The 18,192-nt window shown below is 40.9% G+C and overlaps 1 protein-coding gene across 3 annotated transcripts; it reads left to right on the top strand.

Moving 5' to 3' along the window:
• Window positions 1-521: 521 nt before the first annotated feature.
• On the top strand, window positions 522-17,900 carry s100p (S100 calcium binding protein P). 3 transcript variants are annotated; one of them, XM_076277889.1, is made up of 6 exons: window positions 522-679; window positions 14,033-14,161; window positions 15,138-15,308; window positions 16,524-16,719; window positions 17,081-17,361; window positions 17,527-17,900. In XM_076277889.1, the coding sequence occupies exons 1-6, from the start codon at window positions 642-644 to the stop codon at window positions 17,621-17,623; spliced, it is 912 nt and encodes a 303-aa protein (XP_076134004.1). In that variant the 5' UTR covers window positions 522-641; the 3' UTR covers window positions 17,624-17,900. The 3 variants fall into 3 exon arrangements, with proteins under 3 accessions (XP_076134004.1, XP_076134005.1, XP_076134006.1); XM_076277891.1 differs by lacking the exon at window positions 522-679 and adding an exon at window positions 974-2,081; XM_076277890.1 differs by having other exon boundaries at window positions 17,081-17,900.
• The last annotated feature ends 292 nt before the right edge of the window (window positions 17,901-18,192 follow it).

Genomic DNA, 18,192 nt, shown 5'->3' with positions numbered 1-18,192 from the left:
ACATCTTATATTAACTAACAGTGTGTTAAAGCAGTAGTACCCTGAGTGCGTTAAAGCAGTAGTACCCTGAGTGCGTTAAAGCAGTAGTACCCTGAGTGCGTTAAAGCAGTAGTACCCTGAGTGTAGTACCCTGAGTGTAGTACCCTGAGTGCATTAAAGCAGTAGTACCCTGAGTGTGTTAAAGCAGTAGTACCCTGAATGTGTTAAAGCAGTAGTACCCTGAGTGTGTTAAAGCAGTAGTACCCTGAGTGTGTTAAAGCAGTAGTACCCTGAGTGTAGTACCCTGAGTGCATTAAAGCAGTAGTACCCTGAGTGTGTTAAAGCAGTAGTACCCTGAGTGTGTTAAAGCAGTAGTACCCTGAGTGTAGTACCCTGAGTGTAGTATCCTGAGTGTGTTAAAGCAGTAGTACCCTGAGTGTGTTAAAGCAGTAGTACCCTGAGCAGTGTATCCTGTCAGTGTTGGCCGTCACTCTCACTGAGACAGGATACTGGGAGGAAATGAGTGGTGGGACGGAGCTGCTGAGGTTCCCACTGGAGTGGTGGCGCAGTGGGCACTGCTCCCTCCAAACAAATGGGCTGCTGCTTCCTTCTGGAAAGGAAAGGAAAAAGCCCTGCGACAGACATGCTCCCCGAGACACGAGATGTACAGCAGACACACGCGAGACACGTTGAGACAGGGGTAAGGAGATGATCTTTTCACTTGGAGAAACTCTTGATTCTCTCCTCTGTGACCCTCCAAGTTGGTTTCATTTTACTTTGTTAAACAATCGAGTTCTTTTGTCTGTTTGTGTCTCCCACTTGACTGAACACGCCAAACCTGTGCTTCGCAACCAAATGAGAAGGATATGATTCAAAGCCATTTAAAACAGACTACATGATAAGGATCTTACTATATTAATTCAAACGATGAATACAAAAACAAATCAAAAGGAGATAGCCAATTCTATGTGGGATTTTATACTTTAGGACCTGATACTTTTGGCCATAGCAGTACATGATCTATTACTAAATACTATATTATAGAGTAGGCTTCTACTTGTAGTGTACTTTTGAGTTCTAATTTTCTGTTCAATGAAGGGGTGCTTAACAAAGGCAAAAATGTTTAATGTCATTTTTATTTCTAAATCAAAGCCTGCTTTTCTGAATAGGCCTGCAGTACCAATAGCTCACCTCTAGATGTCTAAGCCAACCACACCATTGAACTGAAGTTCAAAGCAGGTTATCAGAAAAAAATATATCATGTTCAGGTTTTCAAGGAAAACAAGTTCAAAGCTGTTCAGAGACATTCTCGCTCAGTGCTATGTTCTGTACAAACAGTAGATTAGACTATTTAGCTCATACAATATGATACAGTATTTCTTTCATAAAATAAACTGCATTATTCATATTCATCACTTACCAACGTTCGTTTCCCATTAATTCTTATGATTGAATCTTTTATTCATGATCACAATTGTATGTATTTTCATACAATATAGCCTATAACCTTTGTTTATAGCACTTTGCAACAATTTGCTTCTAATCTACTCTGATTAGATGAGAATTCTGCTTCGTTGTGCTTCATTGAGTACTGTTCTGTAGTGACAATAAAGTTGAATGTACTGAAATCTGATCTAAATTCAGACAACACTAGTAAAACTCATCTTTCCTGGGTTTTTTCACAACAAATATCTTTAAAATAATCTAACAATTAGCCTAGTTCTGGAGCCCAGGTATTTGGTTTTTCTCATGTCTCCAAAATATTTACACAAATACACATACAGACAAGCACACGCCCCCAACATAGGCTACAAATGCACACAGCCTGACTAATTTTAAGCATGAGGGAGCGAGTGCCTATGTCTATTGTGCCTGTCACTCTTATTGCACCACAAGCTATGTGAAACATTTTGAGCACAGTGGCTTAAGTGAGGAGTTAGCAAGGCTGTGCCACCATTAGGTTCTCTCAGAAACAGGCTTAACCAACTAAGGCAACAGAACATCTACAGGCAAGTTAAAACAACTGCTGACAGCCATACTCTTCATCTGGCGATGGGATTATCAAGCAGCAAATCTTAGGCAGAATAACGAGACAGCCAAAGGTAGGACAATCACAGAGGCTTTAACTTGCATTCGCTGTTTCAACACCAGGTTTAGCTAAATCAATGAAAATGTACACAGCATGAACTCTACATGGCAGCAGCCTTTTGTCATGTTCAGGCTACTGGATGTATTGTATTGTTGTGGACCGACTTGGCTTGCTGGCTGTTCTAGAACTATTGTTTCTGGTCTGCCAGGATCTTCCGTTACCAACGTGCCCATTTACTTTGACAGCAGTAGGTAGGAATTTGGAACACTATTGCTGCAGTCTACTGTGAGTGTGTGTGTGTGTTGTGTGTGTGTTTGTCTGAACCAAAGAAATAGAGAGCAATGGAGGCAGAAAAACAGAGGTAGAGACTATGCTAAAGAAATTATGATTGCCATGCAAAAACAATATGTTTCATTTCAAATGTTACAGTGAAAGTTTACATTTTTCTCCATTGCATCTTATTTGAATGATGGGAAAAGTGCAAAGTGCCTAGCTAAAGCTAATTTAGGTTGGGCCCCATCAAGACCTTAAGCACAAATATTGATGAATCATCTCAATACTCCAACATACCACATGATAGCTATAATTCATGCACAATAATTTCACTATTTGACAGACATTATTACACACACCCACCATTTTAGATAGGGCCCTCTGTGTATTTCCATACTGACTGACCTTCACTCTGTCTCGTGACACACACTGAGGATGGACAAGCCACCTCTGACTTGGTGACCAACACGGGATATGACCCTTGCCCTTTGACCTCTCTAAACAACAGACTCTGATCCCTCTGATGCCATACTCTAATTTTGGCCTCGTGAGTATGGTCCACACAAGCACAGCGGGCAGTATCACTAGCACTCACCCATTAGCGCTTTGCACACTAGGGACTCAATGGGACTCCAGCCGGTGAGGATATTAGCGTTCCATCCAGGCACACGCATGGTGTGAATGAATGGGTGTGTAAATTTAGCTGGTGTGTAAGGTTTGCCGCCCATCGGCTGGCAATTAGGAGATTGCCTGTTCATCCTATGAGGATGAAACATTTAGATGACCTCTGAAAACTGATATTATTTTGATGTCTCTCCTTTATACTCTCAAAGAAGAGAAGAACCTTGAGTTGAATCACATTACAGATGCTGTAAATTCTTAACTCTGTTTAATCCTTCAATCACATTGTGGAAATTTCTAAGGACATACTTTAGGGTAGACTGTCTCCAGATATTGTTTGGATTAGATCTGATCCAACATCAGTTTACAAACTACCTGAGGCCTAGTCCACACTATCTGACATCTTTCTCTACTGTACATCTGGTCCCTGACGTTATCATACAGGCTTGCTCTGGCAGTGAGCCCAAGGCTTTGTGGAATGGTTTCATTGAATGCTCCATGGCAACGTGCCTTGATATATCATCTAAATTCCTTTCCAGAGTTACTGTGAATGACTGTACAATGACAGACAAGCTAAAAGCACACGTCAAAAGGTAGTGTCATTGCTTGCTTGACAGGCTCAATCATAGGAGGGGGACATGACAGTAGAGTCTGACCGATAAATTGGTGTGCCAATATTAGATATTTGCCAATCTAATATCCGATACTGAAATGAAATAAAGGAAAGCCTAAATCTGATCCTTAATTTAAATGACCAGTATTGTCTTTCCAGCTTAAAATTATGTCCAACAGTAAAATAATGCTGCGTGATGGAGGCGAACTTTATTTATTGTAGGCATATAAGCAGAAATTGGGAAGTATCCTCATTTTGGAAAAATTGTCCCCACTTTTAGACACAACTTGTCCTCCTTTTCAGAATCTGGTCGATGGTCACCATATTTCTCCTACAGTACTTTATAGTACACGTGGCCTCCACTTCCCCTTTTAAACACAAATTATGACCATCATCTGGTCTTTTTAATGTATTTCTGCACAGAACCACTTACGTCAAGCGGAACAAAATAGGCATCCCCTCAATTCTCTAGCTAGGTCGCAGTTGCAGCATGGTTCGAGGCAGAGTGGCTGCTGTAACCTGTTAACATGGGAACCGGAATGAAAATCAACACGCAACAGAGCCATTCCAGAGACGCGACGCAGGCAATAAGTTCAAGCGTCATATTCGACTATGGACATTATCTCACATTATGTCATTTTCATTCCCAATCACGCAAAGTATCACACTATTTATTACAGGTAAGTGTTTAGTTATAGTGTATAGAGAATAGGTTATTGTATAAGAACCTTTCATTAGAATACCAGATAGTTAGGCCTATTTAAAAGCAATGTCTGACCTTGATTATTTGTCACCTTGTACATTTTTACATTGTATTTGTTAAAAATGAATACCGCCGATTTGTCGTTCATCGATTTTTGAAATCAAATATTGAAATCGGTAATAATCGGTAAAATCTCATATCGGTCGGGCTCTACATGACAGACAGATGGAATAGTCGTATCTTCATCTGTTAGATGAGTCTTGAGACAACAGGAACAGGAGTGTTCTATGAAGACTATGCTTCCGCTATGCACCTATTAAATGTATATCCATAGCAAGCCCTGAAAAAGCACCTAAACAATCACTGACAAAACTTGTAACTTCCTGCCGCTATTCCTGTCGTTCAATATCAATCATTATTGGCCTTACTTAACATACTCAACACCATCAATGATGAGGATAAATAGCCTAATAAATGATATCATGAAAGTTGACCACACATGAAATATTTTCAAAATTGTAAGACCTGGTGTACAATATTATATGTAAGACCATGGTAATACAATATTAAAAGCTACTTGTGCAATAAAAACTTTTACAGGTCTATACTCTTACATAATCTAGTGTTATATTCATAGATTATGTTTCCACAGCCTTGTTCTACTGCCATTTTAGTCCAATGCTGAATGGCAAGCATGTAACCTCAAACATTTCCAAATGACCTGCCCGAGACCTGCCTATAAAGTCCCAAGAAGTGATGACATGTGTTTTTTGTTGTGGCGCTATATTGGGAAGGGTGTGTAAATAACCAGCGCGCCCTTCGCTGCTAATCAAGTTTTTAGATCACAATGGCACCAGGGGGGCCTACTGGATGCCACCTGATGGACCAGGCCAGACCATGCCTTCTCAGAAATCCCTGTTTTTTATATAACAGTGGGAACAAGTGCAGCCCATCATTTGACAGTCTTATGTTACATTGCACTGCCAGGGGGGGTTGGATTCTTCAGGCTCTCAAGACCACAGAACTGGCAGATGAGCGCATGCTCTCTCACCCTGTTTGGTGCCAGCTTGCTGGCTGTCATCCACCAGACTAGCATCGCCATTGGGGGAATCCTCCTCCGCGTCCGCAAGCATAACAGGAATGGACTGGTAACCACAAAGTCATAATCATGCTACACAGCTCGAATGAGAGGACATCAAGTGACCTTTTAGAAAAGCTGAATGAATGGACTACTAAAAATAACTTGCCAGCCACTTGAAATTAAAGTATATGTGGTCATCATGGTTTTCATTGCAAGGACATGCAATGTGTTTGCAACAGTATGGTGACAAAAATGGTTTCTTGTCGTTGTCGTTGCTGATCTGAACTGTATGTAATTAGGGGGCAATCATGCTTCATGTTCTGCAACAGCACATGAAACTAACCATATTAATACAAATATAATGTGACCATTATGTCTAAATATGTGTATAAAAAATATTATGATTTAATCATAATGACCCAAACCGATTAACCAATTACCAAAATAGTTGATAATCAATTTAATAGTTGACTTATTAATTGATTAATTGTTGCAGCCCTACTACAGAGTTAAATTATTATCATCCCTACAAAACTATCAGTAATGGGGATCATTTTGTTGGCGATATCAGCAGTATTCAGACAACAGCTGTGTTTTAACCATGTTCTGTGTTTAACCTCTGCCAACCTACAACCACTGCAGAGTGGGGTTAAACACCTGAGCAAAATCATATCTCAGAAATCAAGCTTGGCAATCAAGGATAGACAACAACTTGCTCTGCCCGACACCACTACTCTGTGATTGAAACAAGAGAAACACCACATGTGATCACCCACTGCAATTTCATCTGCTAGGGGGGTTGCTGTTACCGCAATAACTACAAATCGTCGGTAGCCACTAGCTTGTAATAGCTTTGCAGTGAGCTCAGAGGAGACAGAAAGGACAGGGAGGGCATCTGTGGTGCTTCAAGGGGATTAGGGAGCCATTTAGCAACATTGGTTTAACACTTGGCTTCGCAGTGTTCCCTGAATGTCACCTCACACAGGTATGCCTCTCTTTTTATGTCAGTGATGCCTTTTTACATTGTGAATTTCCAAATCATCCCATTATTTTGACTTGTAAGCTTATTAATTTGTCAGCCTGGTGCTGCCAATGCCTTCTCGTTTGAAAGTATCTCTCTTAAATTATCTCGGTAAAACTTTTCATTGATGTTATCCTAAAGATCATGCCTACTAGGCTATTACTCATAAAATACTCACAATATGGATATGGATATGAAAATGCAATGACGAAATTACCTCTGTAAACCTTCTTCTACCTTCTGTAGCTTCTACTAGCTAAACTAGATCATGCCAACTCAATTTTACTACAATCAGCCAAAACATACTGAACCCAAGAATTCACTGCATGAATAATGAACACAACAAACTAAAAGAAAATGCAATGGCTATGCTCTCTAATATGCACAACCAGATGTGCCTCACCAGTATTTGCAATCATCCCATCATACTGTTTCAGGAGTGGCATAGCCTGTCTGCAACATGAAGCTTTTGTCAGCTGCATAAACTAGCTGTTGCATATTGGCTCCTTGCCCTGATTTATCACTGTTGTTTGAGGCCCATTACACGGCTGCAGCAGCGCCCTTCCTGAACAGGCCCGAGTGTTGACTGTGATTAACAGTCTGCTGAGTGGATGCCTGACCAGAGGCTGGGCCACAGGAGCAAAGAAACAGACTTCACATTTACCAATTGATGGCTGCTGTCGAAAAGCATACACCTACAACAAATGAACATACTCTGATGCTCTCTCAAAAAACAATGCAAACCGGTAGATTGTGCAGACAGAAGTGGTATGTGGTATCAACCTTCTCTGGTCGTTTTGTTGGATTTTATATGACTGTACAGAGTGGGATTTAGTTATACTCAATCCTATCAACTCAATACAATCTTTGGAGAGTCATCAGCACCATTATAAAAATATGTTATATTACAATATGATGACATGACCATGACCAGTAAGTAAACAACTTCCAAATATTTTTTAAAGATAATCTGAGTGACAGAAAATCAAGACCAGGAAGTAGACAATAGAGCCTGACCTTAAACAGCCAAAAGCTAAGTAGTGGTTGTTAGCCTTTGCAACAGTTTTGACACCTTTGGTCAAGTAATGCGTTTAAGCTAAACATTAGTAGACATTCTCTGATAGGCAGCTGTCTTGAAGCTGTCTACATAGGAGCAGCAACTATCTATGTTAGGCAAGTTATAGCTACATGTAACTCAGCTAACATAGTAGTAGGCCTATATTATTAGCAAAGCGCCAATCATTAGCAGTAAACACTTTGTGCTTGGATAGATGTTGCTAACAATTGTTAGTTAAACGTTGTGATTATAAAATTATAAAATGTGAGGGGAATGATTTTACATTACCGGCTGTCGACAGACAGCTTTGATAAATAAACCTAGATAGTTTATTGATTAAAGATAGTTTAGCTAGCATTTATTAGCTAAAATAGTCCAGAATAGATTTGTCTCGATGCACTAACAAATAATTACTAATGGCCTTATCTGCTTACAGTCGTAAGTTATCCATTAAGGTTACGTAACATATAGGGTAGGCCTACTGTAATTGTATTGTATGGCACTTTACCAGTCACTCCAAAAAGGTAGCATGCTTCTCTTGCACATTGCCGAATGGTATGTTGCCAGCTGTAAACCAGAACCACCTGCTGCCTAAACAAACAACAGGTAGCACGCACTAGCCTCTAGGTCTGGTTCTTTGAATTTGCAGTATAGTCAGAGAATGTGGTATAGTCTAGTTGCATCTCCCATAGGCCCAATAGTGAACCCAGAAATGTTGAGTAAAGGTTTATTGCAGAAAGCTATCAACATGAAACTTTCTCAGTTGATTACTTATGTGAAGATGAGAAAAAATGTATTGCATGTTTTTTTTTTTCAATTTTAATGTTTAAATATGCAAATATATATCTCTCATTAAATATGCACTTATTTGCTTACAAACAAAATCAGATCGTTTGATAAAGCCAGGCTCAAAATGATTTTTCCAAGGGAAAACATGTATACTTGGTGGTCTGAGTTGGTGAAATTTCATGGTGATAGCAATATTTTTTTTTTTTTACCCTATTCACGCTTTAATTATCTTATTTTGCTAATTATGCAAATTGCCCAAGGTGCAACTTTTAGCCACCAAGTTGAAATCCATCCACTAGGCCTATAGATGACATTTCTGCAATAAAACTTTAGGGTACTCAACATTTCTGGGTTCAAGAAAATACACTAGTATGGAATTTACAGTATGGAATTTGCAGTGGAACTTTTTGGCCTACAGTCCATCAACACAGCTAGGCTAGGCCTGTCTTGAGATACGACTACAAAGTACTGCTGAACTCCTACAGATATGCATCCTCAGGATTTTGGGTTGTATTTGGTTTTGTTCATTTTTAAGTATTTAGAGTTATTCTGAATATAACACTCAGATATTGAAAAAAAATATTTTCAGTAGCCTATACTGTAGATGTAGAAACTTGCTCACAGCATGTTTTCAAGATGGCATATTGTGGCCATCTTCACCATAGTTTGAAAAAAAGCCCTTAGTATTTGGAGCGGAATTTTCTTATTTTGTGTCATTAGTCTTACTTAACTGATTGATAGTCCCAGACTAACCGTATAATTTACCAGATGAGGACCAATCTGGAAGGTGTATTTTTAGCAATCTGATCTTTAGCTTTCAATGTCTGATGGTAAAATTAGAGGTTACAGTCAGAAGGAAAAAGGGCTTAAACAATTGCAATTACCCTAATGTAACAGTGTGGGCTCCAAAGAAGTCAGTAATTCAAACAAATATGTAAGTGCCTATGGTGGTCTTTTAGTGCACTGTGACATACGTCATGACAAGATGATAAGATCTGGTCTGGGGGGGAGAACATGGCTATGTGGTCCAACTGCAAGCTTCAACCCTGCTATTTATGGCACACAAATAACTCAGGACACTTGTCAAGAACACCCATGGATGCAAGATTCCTCCTACTCCCCCCAACCCCTCCCCTTGCACACACTGCTCAGAATACCCCTGCTGTCCCAATGGTCTCTATCACACGTTCAAAGGAGACAACGTGGTGTCTGGTTGTAAATTACATGTTTTGAAATCCTTGGAATGTTTCTTATGCTCGCCGCAGAGCTTTGGCTAACACAGTGGGTATGGATACATGGGCAGTTGGCTTTCCTTAACAAGGCTGTTTCAAAATTAATCCCATCAAGACTATGTCTGATTTGAAGTAATAATTTCATACTTGTGTAGCTGTGGCAAGTGAGAACGATAATAAAAGCAGGATAAAAACAGCATAAAAATGAGATCTAAATACTATAAATAATATTGCTATAAAACTAAAACTTTTACATCTTGCAATTATACTCATTGTATAACAGTCATGTTTACATTTGGTACAATGATAAACACCAACCACAGAAAAAAAAATAGATGTGCAACACCAACAACACTGTTCCCCCTAAATACAGTAAACTGCTTCTTTAAGGGAGTGCTTAGACAGTTTGTGCTTTATTAAAAATTGAATAGAATGGATTTGTTCATATTAATGTGACAGTGAATGGGCCCATTTGTAGTAGTTAATGTTCAATTAACTTGAAATTACTGGAGCCATAAAGTTAAAAGCACCACTTTGAGCCATTCTAAAAACAGAAAAAGCTTTGAAATCCTGGCAATTTGTTAGACAGTTTGTTGAAATATTTCTACAACCTGCAGTTTAATTTGCTGACAGCTTAACGTGCTAACCCCCCCCCAGTCTAAAACTTTAATTACGTTACAAAATGTTCCTTTTTGTGCGGTGATTTTATTATAATAATAATATTTATTATTATATTTATAATGAGATGGATCCCTTGTTTAACAAAACTGGCATGAAGGGATTCAAACACACCATTCTGGATCCCTTTAAATGAATTCAGTATCCTCACACTCTTCAACTATAACTGATGCATTTGACAGGTCCTCAGTGAGGTCTACTATATGTTGAAGGACACATGCCTATCCTCACCATAAACACCTTGTTTGCCTCCAGGTTTATGTTAAGATTGGTGAACACTTTGCCCCCGCTTTAAACAGCTCTAAAATGGCAGCTCCCATATATGCCAGGGTCTACTATGCCCTCTTAAATCAAGGTGGTAACAATGTTAAGGCCTGTGAAGGCCTCTCTTTGTCACCACCCACTGCTTTTGCTAACTGTGTATTCCATGCTGTCTCGTGAGCATGTGTTTAAGTTTCACAAGCATGCCTGTCTGACCACCAGAGGAGAAAGTTTCCATAATAAAATCTCATTAGAGTAATAGACCTGAAAGTGCTTTCATTAAAAGATAATTTGCTTGATAATGACAGAACATAGTTGTACTTCGTACAACTTGGGCTTCGTGACATTTCAAAACAAACCCCACACACATCCAAGTCTGTTTTAATGCAAATTGATGGAAAAGAGCCTACATCTGTCCAAGTGCATTTGACTACAAATCTCAATCTATAGTCTCTCTGAAGCCCATTTACAAAAAAAAAAAAAAAATGAAACAGGCTAGCTCAGAATTGCTCATGAGGAACTAATCGCTAAATATTTCAACTCATTAATTATCAGCATCATTGAATCAGGTTCTGGAAATAATATCTCATTAATCTCCAGCTATTTCCCAAAGTATGAAAACACTCTGGTACAGTAATTGTCATAAGGTGTTTAATAGACTCGTCTATATGAGTGCCAGGGGTCATGATAGTTTTCTTGGCAGGTATGCCTGTTAGCAAAACAACAGGACCTATCATCATTAATCTACTTAACCAGATAGTATTAAAAAGGAATGGAAAAATCAATGTAAAAAGCCAATTATGCATCTCAGGTAGCATTTTACAATGACTTTATCTTGTATGTGATATATTGATCCATCAATAGCTGATTGGTACATAATGAAGCTTTGTGTTTATCTGCTCTTTCTCTTATCTGCTCCTAGAGGTGCAGGGTTCAGTAGTCATGCTGCCAAAACTGAGGATGCATTTATTGCAGCTTATTTCATCCTTGTGGACACATTTTTGTTTGGTAAAAAAAAAAGCATTTATTTAGACCATATTTAACCTCTTTAGCATATGCTGTCCTCTGGAGTTTACCTTCCTTGCAATTAGTGAAATAATTTCATGCAAGATTAGGCATGTAATTATGTGTTAAATAAAAGGGGTTGGGGGATTGCTCGGCTAATGAACATCACATTACTAATGCAACTCAATGGATTCTGCACTGTATAACCTAGGCTATTTAGTGAGACTTGCTAACAGTCAACTTACCAATAAATGAAAGCGACCATGTTAGCTGACACATGCTCATCTAGAGACCTTTATGTGGATGTTATGGACATTGTGGCTTTTTGCCAATGCTCCTCATCCATCGTCAGCAGTCTTCCCAAAAACCACCAAGCTTTTTTAATTAACTGAAGTACATTGCACATGAAAGGCCTATTAATTACCGTCTTTATATAGAGAACAGCTACATTCAGTGGAGAGATTTCCTTTTTTCAGTTACAGTTGTAGCAATTTTCCTGATTGCGGATCCTTAGTTTGAGTTACTGTTTAAGATAAACATGAACATTTCATTAAGATCCTCTTCAGTTGCCAGGGCACATTCAATAGTCAGTGGTGGCAGAGATGAACTAATATGCCCTCATTTCCATAATTAAACAGTCCATTGAGCTTAACACCTGCAAACATACTGAGGTCCCTTGTTAAATAGAAACACTGTTTGCAAAAAAGGACATTGTCTCAATGAGAAAAAACATTTAATTTGAATCACTTTGGCATACCTATGGCCTACACCTCCAAGTAGGCTGTCCCCTGATGGAAGGTGCTCATCACTGATCATATCCTAATGTTTCAGTAGGCTTCGTTGTTTGTTTGTTTGTTGCTTGATGTTTGGAAATAGCAGTCTAGAGACTTGCCACTTAAGATGATAAAGGATTGCCCCCCAAATAATGTGCTTCCAGATGAGTAATGATTGTTGAGGAACCTCTGCAATTAAATGTCAGTGAGGATTAGTGGCCAAGGTGATAATTTGCATCAACTGAGGCTGACCTGTCCAGATGTTTTCAAGACCTCTCCAGGTGCCACTGTCTGTTGGAATACTGATAAATAAACAGCCTATTTGTTTCCAACAAGGTCATTACAAGGGTAGAAATGTGGTAGTAAATGCAATCCACCCCCCATGCCCACCCCCTCCATATTTCCATCATACTGCATCATACTATTGGGATATGTCTGCACACATGACCCACAGATGAAAAAGGAAGAGAAATGACAACTACAGCTTTAGCTCCACAGACATACAAGGATCCGAGAGTCTCCCCTGTCAGTCATCACAGCAGACGCTGTCAGGCCGACGTCTGCTGAGACATTATGAAGATGTGGCCAGAAAGAGCCTCATGTCTTATCTGTGACATCCAATGTGCTCTACAGCAGGCAAAAGCAATCTGTGCTTTTACTGGGGGTTATCGAAAGCACTTTATCCTCAGTGAAAAGTGGCAAAATGACAGCTTCCTCCGGCACAATGGTGAGGAGCAGGCTGTCATACGTAAACAAATAACTCTGTCAGGAAAGCAGACAGTTGGTAAATGGAATTACATTGCCACAAAGCCAAAAGCATTATTCTGAGTAGAGAAACAGTTATCTCTTGAATATGTACATGCAATGCACAAATGTTTGCTCTTATCTAAGTGGCAAGGAAAGGCTTTTAGAGCAGCAGGGGCTAATTAAATGTTTGCCAATAGTCACTCATGCACAATGCACAAGTTTTTCCAAGCTGGCCCACCCATGAACACAAGCGAACACGTGTGCACACAAAAACTCTCAATTAAAACAAGGAGGCCGAATGGAAAACATTATCCAGCCAGTGAGCGCTGCCTTGGCACATTGCCTGCATACACACAATACACAAAGATACTGTTAATCACACCCCACCTCCTCTTCCCAAACACCTGTGTCACCACAATGTTATAGGCTCTTTGGGAAGACCAATCAGCAGGGCAGGGGTGGAGGAGTGGTGGCTTTGAACAGCACCCGCCTCACACCATTTGAAACGTTGGAAGGGATCAATGTTGTGGCGAGGGTCTGTTCTGCCGGCAGACCTCATCATTATTCCATAGTCCCCGCAACCCCGCCGCCTATGAATAGGCAGTGGCAAATGAGAAGGGGCAGGAAATGAGGATGCATGTGATGTGAAGCGTGCGGGCTCAGAGACTGCCACTCATTCCATTCAGGTGGTGGGGGCACCGCTGCTTTCTGCCCCTCCTCCTCTCTCTCTCTCTCTCTCTCTCTGTTTTAGTCTCCCTCTCAGCATCCCTCACTTACTCTCCCCATCTCTCTTAACTCACACGTGGAAATGGCACTGGCACTGCTTGCTCTCAGTCGGAAACAATAGGATGACCAGTCTGTCCAACACTTCTCAAGAGCCCTAACTTGCCTCGTTCTGGTAGTGCTTCTTGTCGGCAACTTAGGAACATTGTCTTGGAAAACCTGAGCTCGAACCCCATGTCTTAGAGACTCCAGTGGTCTTCAATGTTGTCCACCTGTGTGCATGTGTGTGTGAGAGGGGAAGAGCACTGGACGGCACAAAGGGAGGAGCAGGATCGGGGGAGTTAAAGCTCACGGATGCCTGACTGACCGATCGTGCTCTCCTCTCAGGACCTTCCAGCAGCACCAGCAGCCTTATCCGAAGCCTTCACTGAGCCATAGCCACTCTGGAGCAGCAGGGAGGATGTTCCTATGGGCTGGAGCCAAAGGCGGCGCTCAAAGAACAGGACATGAGGGAAGGTATGGTGGTGATATGCTCATCTTTCAGATAGAAGTGCATGCAGACAGGATGGAACAAATGGTGGTGATGTTGTATCCATGCTATGATGTGTAAGAATAGAATAGCAACCACAGTGGAGGCATCATGACAGTGATGCAGTGATTTAGGAATGGCTTTAGAGGTGAGGAGAGGGCAGGTGATGAAAGAGGGTGGTTTCATAACTAATCATGCTCATCATGGGAATATGAGACTGCATTTTCATACTGTATTCTTATTGAAGCCAAACTTTTAAATAAACTTTAAGTGGTGCATAACATGGCAAATTTGTTGTATACAAATGTGTACATTTATAGTTATAAGGCACATAAAAAATCTTTCCTGGAGTCATGTACAGTTATTCTCGCACATTTGGTTTTTAAAAAGAAATAAGCAATTGATGAGAGTTTTAAAACACCTACAGTGCCCAACTGTAATGAGTTATGTACTCATTTGTTGTTGATAGTGATCAAACAACTTTGTGTTAATCAGTGTTCATCAGTCTGTCACATATTTACTGATGTCTTTTTCCTGAGGAGTGTTTACATACATCATTACTTCTAAGGAAACATTTTGTTCTGTTTAAGGGACAAATGCATGATAAACTTTATATTGTATCCATAACCATAACCAGTGGGAGTTATCTAGGTTTATCTTTGTTGTCATTTTCACATCAGACACAATTACAATACATTGATCCTATAATTATCACTATCAAATGTGTGTCTATATAATATGCAGGTATGTGCATATAAGGTGGTTTTGAGTTGGTGTGTGCAAGCTGGTGTGTGGTGAGCATTCTGGCACTTAATGGCTGCTGTGCATCATCTAGGTGGGTGCTCCACATTGGTGGTGGCTAGTGAGGTTCCCCCTTCAATGTGAAGCGCTTTGAGTGTCGTGAAAAGCGTTATATAAATGTAATGTGTTGCTATGTTCCTAAAACATAATGTCATATGTCAGGACAATTTACCAAAAGATCCGTGAGTATGACATCTTGGACAAGAGGAAGACGGTGACGGCTCTGAAGGCAGGAGAGGACCGAGCCATTCTGCTGGGCCTGAGCATGATCCTATTCTCCGTCATGATGTACTTTGTCTTGGGCATTACTATGGTGCGCTCCTACTCAGACAGGTATGCCAGACCCCCCCACCCCACTCCGCTGTGTCAAAACACAGGTGTGTGAAATCAGCCGATTGCTGTACTTCACAGCGTGCCAGCGTGCCAATTCCCCACTCATGCCCTGCCAGAACACTATTAATATAAATAGCCTAATTTGTTGCCCACATTCTGTCGATCTGTAATAGAAAGCGGACACACTTGGCTTCAGAACCTCTCTCCTGCTGCACCCAAAACATATCGCTGTGCCAGGAGCTGAAATTGGGAATTGTTGAGCATGCCCAAATGATGCTGACCTCTGGCACACTGGAGCAGGTTGTGTTCTTGCACCAAATTGTCTTCAGTGGTAATTAAAAAGCCAGCTGAGCATGGGAAACTCTGAGCTAAACAAGAAGGGTGACATTAATGTACCAATGAGGGTGTACAAGAAGGGTGACATTAATGTCCCAATGAGGGTGTACAAGAAGGGTGACATTAATGTCCCAATGAGGGTGTACATGAAAAAGAAGTACCTTAAGCCATAAACTTAGCCACCCCAACACTGCTTGTGTGCTGCTCTAGAGTTCATTTCAGGAGTTAATTTACTAAAAGAGATAAGCTCCATTTTAATGAATTTTCATTAATCATTTTTATTGGGAATTTCAGGTAATATCAGTCAAACTGAAGTTGGGTTGTTTTGATTATTTCTACTTAATAAAAGCAAGTCAAAAGCAAAATAAAAGCACAATTTTTTAAATATCATTAATATGGGGAATTTATTGGACATGTTTTTGGAAACAAATCTCTTAATTTACAAACATTGGTATTGTAAAATATGCGGTGATAAAACTCCTTGGAGTGGAATATTATGTTGTCACTGGGCAATGGGCAACTAGTTATTATAAAAAAAATATGTAACATGAAATTGTGGCTGAGGGAGTTCATGAGGTAGCAATTGAAACTATGTGATCACTGATTCAGCCGACAATAACTGACCTAGTCTCTATTTCCCATGAACATCATAGAGTCTCTAATACACAGCATCTGTGTATGAGAGACTCTATGATGTTCATGGGAAATTTGGGATTTCACTTTGGGATTGGATGTGAACAATGATAACAGCAACATAAAACAAACCTTTGGCCTTGTTATCATTTCATGTCATTTACTCGAGTCTGTAAAATATACAAGAGTGTCATCTGGCTAAGCAGGTCAGTGACTTTCCCTCCTGTCTGCCCAATGCATGCTCAGCGTGTGGACGGAGGAGTCCAGCTGCACCGTGCTCAACTCTACTGTCGTGGCCGAGATTAACTGCACCTACAGCTGCGGCTCCGAGTGCTGGAAGAGTTCCAGGTATCCATGCTTACAGGTGTTTGTCAGTCTCAACACATCCGGCCGAGTGCTCCGGCTCTCCTACAACGAGGAGGCACAGGACTCCAACCCTGAGGTGAGCAGGAGCCTGTGGCTGACAGGTCTTTCTAGAACTATCTAGATCAAATTAAGGTGCTGCTGTAAATCTCAAAATCCTCAGCAAGCTTATAAATAGTGTTTTGTATCCGTAGTTTCTGTTGCGCACACCTGCATGTGTCTAACAGTTGTGGTGAACAAGTGATGGGGATGTTCAATCTGAAATGCAAGGTATTTTGAGATTTATAGCTATGCTTTATAGCTGTCTCCACTCAAGACCTTTTCATGTGTCAGCCATAACAAAACAGCTAATAGGATTGTAGGATTGCTGCCGTTACATCTTGGTTTCTGTAAGTGGCGTCAGAGGTTATTTATTGTCATGGCTCTGTCTGTCCCTGCAGTGTTTCTATGTTCCCAAGTGCCGCAAGGATCACACTACCATGCACTCAATGGTCCTGAACATCTCTGAGAGACTGAAGATGCACCAGCAGGTGCCTTGCTACTACGACCCAGGCGAGCAGCAGGACTCCGTGCTGCTGACCAGACTCTACGGCCGCGGCGCCGTCTTCCACTCCCTCTTCTGGCCCACGTGCATGTTCGTCGGGGGCACGCTCATCATCGCCATGGTGAAACTCACACAGTACCTGTCCATTCTGTGTGAGCAAATCAGTCGGATTAAAAGGTGAGAGACAGACGTGATGACCGTGACTGCAGACTAGATGGTCCCTTATTTCCTCATCTCAGGAAAGAGCTGGTGTGTGCTTTTTTATTTGGACTCATGACGACTCGCTCAATGAGAGGAGGATAAGAGCAAGAGAGATGTCTCTGACTGATGTGTTTCTCACAGGCTTGGTCTCTCCCTCTTCGAGGCTGCACGCCACAGAGAGACAGTTGCTTCCGTTTCCAGGCAGAGACGCAGTACACCGGTCCTGGATACAGTGTGACAACTGCTTGCAGTGTCCAGGGCAGAGTTGACCTTCCAAATCAGCACTCTTCAGAGAAACATGCCCCCCTCCCCCAACATGCCCCCCGCTCCCAAAACATCCAAGCACCTCTATCCAGCCAGTTTTGATTTGAACACTTCCATAAACACTACATTCACATCAGTTGATACATACACAATGTGTGTGTGTGTGTGTGTGTGTGTGTGTGTGTATGTGTGTGTGTGTGTGTGTGTTTGTCTGTGTATATGTGTGTTTGTATATGTTTGTTTGTCCACGTGGCAAAACTCACCCATCTATTCAGGTTGTGTTGACATAGTGAAGATCTTTTGTCCAAGACACAGTACATGAAAGGGCACCCAGAAAAATACCTTTCCAATCTCGTCCCTTTGACTTGTCCCTAGGAAACGTGTGGGTGGGTTGAAGAGGGGAGAGGGATTGTCACAACACAGATTGGATGGAGTCCAATTGTACACCAAAGAGCAAAGGTCGACACAAGTGGCCAAATTGTGCCACTCTGTTGACATATGTTCCCTGTCTGGATGCACAGAAACCTCATTCCAAGCCAACAC

The sequence above is a fragment of the Alosa pseudoharengus genome, unplaced genomic scaffold, assembly GCF_046254945.1.
Source record: "Alosa pseudoharengus isolate Yale_2024_CS ecotype anadromous, Long Island Sound unplaced genomic scaffold, YU_APseudo_1.1 YU_APseudo_1.1_scf_11, whole genome shotgun sequence".
Lineage (NCBI taxonomy): Eukaryota > Metazoa > Chordata > Actinopteri > Clupeiformes > Clupeidae > Alosa > Alosa pseudoharengus.
Note: the sequence above shows the minus strand (reverse complement) of the source record. Positions and strands in the feature narration are given on the sequence as shown.

Coding starts and splice junctions, on each gene's coding strand:
- s100p (XM_076277889.1), top strand. CDS start 642: ATGTACAGCAGACACACGCGAGACACGTTGAGACAGGG. Junction 15,309..16,523: donor GTGCGCTCCTACTCAGACAG/GTATGCCAGACC, acceptor ATGCATGCTCAG/CGTGTGGACGGAGGAGTCCA. Junction 17,362..17,526: donor CAAATCAGTCGGATTAAAAG/GTGAGAGACAGA, acceptor TGTTTCTCACAG/GCTTGGTCTCTCCCTCTTCG.